Source organism: Polyodon spathula, chromosome 43 (genome assembly GCF_017654505.1).
Source record: "Polyodon spathula isolate WHYD16114869_AA chromosome 43, ASM1765450v1, whole genome shotgun sequence".
Taxonomy (NCBI): Eukaryota; Metazoa; Chordata; class Actinopteri; order Acipenseriformes; family Polyodontidae; genus Polyodon; species Polyodon spathula.
In genome coordinates, this window is record NC_054576.1 from 2137089 (window position 1) to 2144588 (window position 7500).

The 7500-nt window shown below is 47.8% G+C and overlaps 1 protein-coding gene across 2 annotated transcripts in view; it reads left to right on the plus strand.

Moving 5' to 3' along the window:
• The window catches only part of g6pd (glucose-6-phosphate dehydrogenase), a 10282-nt gene extending 5445 nt beyond the window's left edge, over positions 1-4837 (plus strand). For both annotated transcript variants that reach the window (XM_041237149.1, XM_041237148.1), the window contains exons 4-13: positions 278-386; positions 662-879; positions 1396-1554; positions 1938-2063; positions 2177-2270; positions 2375-2561; positions 2722-2957; positions 3113-3189; positions 3470-3562; positions 4050-4837. In XM_041237149.1, coding sequence (XP_041093083.1) covers positions 278-386; positions 662-879; positions 1396-1554; positions 1938-2063; positions 2177-2270; positions 2375-2561; positions 2722-2957; positions 3113-3189; positions 3470-3562; positions 4050-4140 — 1390 coding nt within the window. In that variant the 3' untranslated portion in view covers positions 4141-4837. The remainder of the gene's footprint in view (positions 1-277; positions 387-661; positions 880-1395; positions 1555-1937; positions 2064-2176; positions 2271-2374; positions 2562-2721; positions 2958-3112; positions 3190-3469; positions 3563-4049) is intronic.
• Positions 4838-7500: the final 2663 nt, after the last annotated feature.

Here is a 7500-nt window from a genome sequence, read left to right on the forward strand (position 1 = left end):
GGGGATCCCTGCTTCGTGGGAAAGCTGGCTCGAGTATTCGGGCAAAATGTTGCTGAGCATCCTGGTACTGGTGCGTTTTGAATGGACCGCGAAACAGTTTAATTAATACACTGCCAGGTTAGAGTAATGAAAATAATATCTCTGTAGTACCAGAGTGTGTGTGTGTGTCTGTATGTGTCTCAGTGTTTTTGTATCTCAGTCTCTCTCTCTCTCTCTCTCACTCTCTCTCTCTCTCTCTCTCTCTCTCTCTCTCTCTCTCTCTCTCTCTCTCTCTCAGGTGGCTGTACCGGGATGGGCTGCTCCCTGCGGACACTCACTTTGTTGGATTCGCTCGCTCCAAACTGACCGTGGAGGACATTCAGAAGCAGTGCCAGCCATACATGAAGGTGAGAGAGAGGGAGAGATACAGCACAGTGAAAGCACTGTAAAGCACAGAGAGGTGTGGTAAAGCATAGGGAAGCATTGTAAAGCACAGAGATGTCTGGTAAAGCATAGAGAAGCATTGTAAAGCACAGAGAGGTCTGGTAAAGCATAGGGAAGCATTGTAAAGCACAGAGAGGTCTGGTTAAAGCATTAAAAAAACAGACCTTGGTAAACTAACCCTTATAGCACTACAAAGTGTATTAAAGCATCTCTCTCTCTCTCTCTCTCTCTCTCTCAGGTATCGGAGATGGACTCCTCCAAGCTCACTGAGTTTTTCTCTCGTCACGCCTACCTCTCCGGCAGCTACAACGACCGCGCGGCGTTCCAGCGCCTGAACCAGCGCGTGGGGGAGATTCCCAACGGAGACGCAGCCAACCGCCTCTTCTACCTGGCACTGCCCCCGAGCGTGTACGAGGACGTGACCCGCAACATCAGCCTGGAGTGCTTGAGCACCGAGTGAGATACAGACTGACTACAACCCTGACCCTGAGCACCGAGTGAGATACAGACTGACTACAACACTGACCCTGAGCACCGAGTGAGATACAGACTGACTACAACACTAACTCTGAGCACCGAGTGAGATACAGACTGACTACAACACTAACTCTGAGCACCGAGTGAGATACAGACTGACTACAACACTAACTCTGAGCACCGAGTGAGATACAGACTGACTACAACACTAACCCTGAGTACCGAGTGAGATACAGACTGACTACAACCCTGACCATGAGGACCGAGTGAGATAGACTGACTACAACACTGACCCTGAGCACCGAGTGAGATACAGACTGACTACAACACTAACTCTGAGCACCGAGTGAGATACAGACTGACTACAACCCTGACCCTGAGCACCGAGTGAGATAGACTGACTACAACACTGACCCTAACCCCTAAATACACGTCCCATATTTGTTGTGATTCATTCCCGGTCGTTGTAATGAATATTCCCGCTCTCTTTCCCAGGGGCTGGAATCGCGTGATTGTGGAGAAGCCCTTCGGGAAGGACCTGCAGAGTTCGGACCAGCTTTCCAACCACCTGTCCTCCCTGTTCAAAGAGGGGGAGATCTACCGCATTGATCATTACCTGGGCAAAGAGATGGTGCAGAACCTCATGGTGCTGAGGTGAGAGGGAGGCGGGGGAGAGAAGGGAAAGGGAGGGAGGAGAGCCCAGGTCTGTGTCACAGCATTGGGAGCTGAACATGCCTGTGCTTGTTGGTGCTGAGAGGCACAGCAGGAGCCATGCTTGTTTACCTTCTTTGAAAAGAAGAGCGAGCAGGGGATCTGAGAGGGAGGAGAGGAGAGGAGAGGAGGGATTGCAATTCGACAAAATAGCAATGTGATTGCAGTTGCAATATGAGCAACCCCATTGTGCTGTGATTGTGATTATAACTGACCCGAGGGCTGTGATTATAACTGACCCGAGGGCTGTGATTATAACTGACCCGAGGGCTGCAGGGTTCGGTTCGTTGGTTCTTTTTTGACCCCTTTTTTTTGTGCTCCCTCAGGTTTGGGAATCGGATCTTCGGCCCGATCTGGAACCGGGACAGTATCTCCTGCGTGGTCCTGACCTTCAAAGAGCCGTTCGGGACCGAGGGGAGGGGAGGGTACTTTGACGAATTCGGGATAATCAGGTGAGGAGCGAGAGAGAAGAAGATTCGAACTTTATACGCTGAGCCGCTGTTGTTAGAACAAAACTATCTATCCTCTCTCTCTCTCTCTCTCTCTCTCTCTCTCTCTCTCTCAGGGATGTCATGCAGAATCACCTGCTTCAGATGCTGTGTCTCGTTGCCATGGAGAAGCCGGTCTCGCCCAATTCTGATGATGTCAGAGATGAGAAGGTAATGCACTGAGAGACATGATGAGACAGACCGAGACTCACACTGAGAGACGCACACAGTACTAACTATGCTCTCTCTGTCCCTCTCTCTGCCGCCTCCTGCAGGTGAAGGTGTTGAAGTGCGTGCGGGAGGCCTCTCTGGACGATGTGGTTTTGGGGCAGTACGTGGGGGACCCCGAGGGAGAGGGCGAGGCTCAGAAGGGGTACCTCGATGACCAGACCGTCCCCAAGGGGTCCCGGACCCCCACCTTCGCCACGGTGGTGCTGTATGTGCAGAACGAGCGCTGGGATGGTGAGAGAGGGGGAGAGGGTGGAGGACGGGGGGGGGTCTCTCTGACACTATTACATTGTACTGTGTTATACTGTATTGTATTTCATTGTACTGTGTTGTGTTGTATTGTATTTCATTGTGCTGTGTTGTATTGTATTCTGTACTGCATGCTCTGGTTCAGGGGTCCCCTTCGTGCTGCGCTGTGGGAAGGCTTTGAATGAGCGCAAGGCAGAGGTGCGGCTGCAGTTCTGCGACGTTCCCGGAGATATCTTCGATCGGCACTGCAAGAGGAACGAGCTCGTGATCCGAGTGCAGCCCAACGAGGCCGTCTACGCCAAGATGATGACCAAGAAACCAGGCATGTTCTTCAACCCAGAGGAGAGCGAGCTGGATCTGACCTACGGGAGCAGATACAAGGTGAGAGGAGAGGAGAGGAGAGGAGAGGAGAGGAGAGGAGCCTCCTACAGATTTGGCTTCAAAGAGCACGTAGAAGCAGGTGGCACTAATAAAAATCTCTCTCCCCTCCCCTCTTTCGTCTCTTCTCCTCCCCACTCCCCTCTCTCCCCTCTCAGGATGTGAAACTCCCTGATGCCTATGAACGTCTCATTCTCGATGTGTTCTGTGGCAGCCAGATGCACTTCGTACGTAGGTGAGCCTGTCTGTCTGTGCGTCATAAGACTCCTATTCCATAGCAGTGTCACCCAGACCAGGTTTTACTACCAGCTTGATCAGCCCCAGTGTGTCTAGCTAACAAGCTCAGGTGTGTCTTTATATTGTGAAACCAGGACTGGATCACACTGCTGTGCAACGGGAGTCTGATTCCCATCCCTGATGCTTCGTTATCAAGCTGGGTCAGATCACTATCGCTGTGTTCGGTGTTTTTCGAACAGTCGTTTATTTTCTTGTCTGTCTGTCTGTCTGTGTCTCAGTGATGAGCTGCGGGAGGCTTGGAGAATCTTCACCCCTCTCCTGCACAGGATCGACTCGGAGGACATCCGGCCTGTTCCCTACACCTATGGGAGGTGAGAGAGCCCCACGATGACGAGGGAGGCAGTGACACACAGCCACTTCAGTGACAAACGCTTCAATGACGACAGTCTTTCAGGACAAAATGTCTTTGGATGTGTTACGTTTATTTTAGTGTTTCTGTTGAAGACGCTGAGAAAGACTTCTGGCGTAAACGGTGGTCATTGTCTGCTTGACTCGGTCTCTTCTAGTTTCAGTAACAACACTGGTGAAGGCACTAGAGCCCAAACACTGGTCTGCTTGACTCAGTTTAGTTTCAATAGCACTGATGAAGCCACTAGAGCCCAAACACTGGTCTGCTTGACTCAGTTTAGTTTCAGTAACACTGATGAAGGCACTACAGCCCAAACGCTGGTCTGCTTCACTCAGTCTCTTGTCAAGCAGACCAGCGTTTGGGCTGTAGTGCCTTCATCAGTGTTACTGCTTTTGAAAATGTATATTCTGTTCCTGATTTTCTCTCTCCTCTCCTCTCCTCTCTCTCAGTCGAGGCCCAGATGAAGCTGATGAGTTGTTGAAGAAAGTCGGGTTTAGTTATGAAGGGACCTACAAGTGGGTCAACCCACACAAGCTGTGAGCCGGAACCAGAACCACCGGGCTATGTGCGTGTGCGTGCGTGAGTGTGTGAGCGTGTGTGCGCGTGAGTGTCTGGGGGGGGTCTCTCATGTAGATTGTATTACGAGATCGCTTCATTAATCTGATTCAGATATTTTTAACCCTCATCGACACACAGATTCACGTCCGTCTTAATTATAATTATCTTTTGGGGTTGCGGTCCAAGGGAATGATTTGCTTAAAATTAAATATTAAAAATAATTATATATATATATATATATATAACTAGCTATGCTATATAAAGAAAATCAAGTGATCATTTTACTAGTTCGCTGAATACATTGTGTGTATGTATATATAATTGCTGCTTGTGTATCCCTTAGCTGGAGGATATAGTTTGGGGTGCTGGATGATATTAGAGGGGTCCTCCCTGAGCGATCCTGCAGCCCTGTAGATCTGGGGGTTACACACACCGAGCATCAAAAGGAACTTAACACTGTTATAACACATTTATTTTCAGAAAACAAGGTATATAAATGATGGACCTTGACGAAATGTTTTTCTTTCTAATCACTCGATTGTTGATCCTTGCCCACGCTTGAGTGATTGAAGCTCTTAATCACCTAATTAGTGAGCCAGTTGATTGGACGCTGGATGTGGAGCGATTTCAGCTGTCGAATTGCAAGCTTGAATAAAAGCATTAAAGAAAATCACAGAAACAATCTGCCACGTCTGTCGAGAGAGCGGCGCCTTCGTGCGATCGGCGTGCTGGAGGCTGGACTGGGGCAGCGGGCTGTGGCTCGCCGTCTTGGGCGCTCGCAGCCAGCGATTTCAAACCTGGCGAGACGGTATAACCAGACACACTCTGTCAATGACAGGACACCAACCGGGGGACCAAGAGTCACAACACCTGCCCGAGATCGACAGATCACTCTGCAGCATCTCCGTGATGCCAACTGTTAATCAACACGATAAAAAGTCACAGCGCCTGCTCTGAAACATTTTGCCATTTTTCGATCACATCTACTGAATTTTATCCAAATATAAGTGATACTTTTCTTTTGATGCTCAGTATATATATATATATAATCATATATATATATATGTTATTCTCAGAGGGGCTCCTATAATAAAAAGCAAACTTGTCTTAAGTACTAATCACAATAAAAGCTTTTGCTTGGAATGAAGGAAGTTGCATGTCTCTCATTTGAGTCGACTCCAGTCTGCAGGTCCAGTCTGGGTTTCCGCCTCGGTGTTTATACAGGCCTGAAACTCTCTCCCTCGCTCGCCTTTCAGAAGAGTGTTTGTCAGCAGGGAAGCCATTCGTTAATGTGCTGATTTCAGAACCAGATACACAGACTGAGCCCCAGGATCCTGTTCAGTTTGACAGACAGACAGACAGAGCCCCAGGATCCTGTTCAGTTTGACAGACAGACAGACAGTGCCCCAGAATCCTGATCAGTTTGACAGACAGTGCCCCAGACTCCTGATCAGTTTGACAGACAGACAGACAGAGCCCCAGACTCCTGATCAGTTTGACAGACAGACAGACAGTGCCCCAGACTCCTGATCAGTTTGACAGACAGACAGACAGTGCCCCAGACTCCTGATCGGTTTGACAGACAGATAGACAGAGCTCCAGGATCCTGTTCAGTTTGACAGACAGACAGACAGTGCCCCAGAATCCTGTTCAGTTTGACAGACAGACAGACAGAGCCCCAGGATCCTGTTCAGTTTCACAAACAGACAGACAGCACCCCAGGATCCTGTTCAGTTTCACAGACAGACAGACAGCACCCCAGGATCCTGTTCAGTTTGACAGACAGACAGACAGAGCCCCAGAATCCTGTTCAGTTTGACAGACAGACAGACAGAGCTCCAGGATCCTGTTCAGTTTCACAGACAGACAGACAGCACCCCAGGATCCTGTTCAGTTTGACAGACAGACAGACAGAGCCCCAGAATCCTGTTCAGTTTGACAGACAGACAGACAGAGCCCCAGGATCCTGTTCAGTTTCACAGACAGACAGACAGAGCTCCAGGATCCTGTTCAGTTTGACAGACAGACAGACAGCACCCCAGGATCCTGTTCAGTTTGACTCTACACTATAATCCCTTCTTCTTGGTGTCTGTGTTAGTTTTACTACATTCAATATTTTGTTTACATCTTCTTGAGCTTTTTCTCAACCATAAAAACAACCTCGTAATTTATTAGGTTTTAATTTTAGAAAGAAAATAACAACTCCTTAATGCTTTTAAAACTATAAAAATCGTTTTTTGTTTTGTTTTTGTTTAAATAAAACTTCAGTCTCAGCAATCTACTAAAAGTTGAGTAACGGTTAGCGATTCTATATGCCAGCAGCCAGCTGTTAATGGATAAACACAAGCATGCATTCAGCATTTCTGAACAAAACAAAAAAACTACTGTTTTTTTCTTTCTCGTTCACTTCATTTCCTCGAACTCCTCCGCCAGACTGGATTAAAAACTTTAAGATTTTCAAAATCTTCTTAAATCTTTAACAGAATCATTCTTCGGAGCTTTTTAATTCAATTCTCAATTCACTTAATATAAGTAACAACAAGTAACCATGGAGACGTAACAAATATATTTTTCCATTGAAAAAAAAAAAACAAAGCTTTGATATTGCTTTACTTTCTGGCTGTCGATGTTGAGTGAACTGGGATCCTTTGAGACCCAACTTGACAAAGTTCTGAGATCAACCGGTTGCTCGGAACCGGGCCAGCGCAGAGGGGCTGAATCAATCAATCAATCAATCTCTCTCCTCTCTCTCTCTCTCTCTCTCTCTCTCTCTCTCTCTCTCTCTTTGTGTCTGTATTATAATGTACTGTAATCTCTCCTCTCTCTGTGTCTGTGCTTTTGCACGGATTCTCCTCGTTATTTAAAATACATCGGGCAAGATCCTGCCTTCTTTCTCTGCGGTGATTCGATGCCCCGAGCAAAGAGCCTGATCAACTGGCAGTGGACCCTGGAGACAGCGAGAGAGAAACAAAGGAATCGTTTATTCAAGCCGTTCGTATCCGTTGCACTTGATGCAGTTAACTAAAAGCTTCGCTGTAAATATATAAGTTTGGCTTGAAGACAGACAGTCAGGCAGACGGACAGACGGCCTCCATGCAGCCCCTCAATAGCTTGTGAGCTAAAGAAGGTTCCGGGTGAGTTTCATCACAATCGGACTAGTGTGTGTGTGCAGCGATGGGAATCAGACTCCCGCTGCACAGCAGTTTGATCCAGTCCTGGTTTCACTAGGAGTTTAATAATAAGATACACCTGAGCTTGTTAGCTAGACACACTGGGGGCTGATCAAGCTGGTAGTAAAACCTGGACTGGGTGACACTGCTGTGCAACAGGAGTCTTATTTCT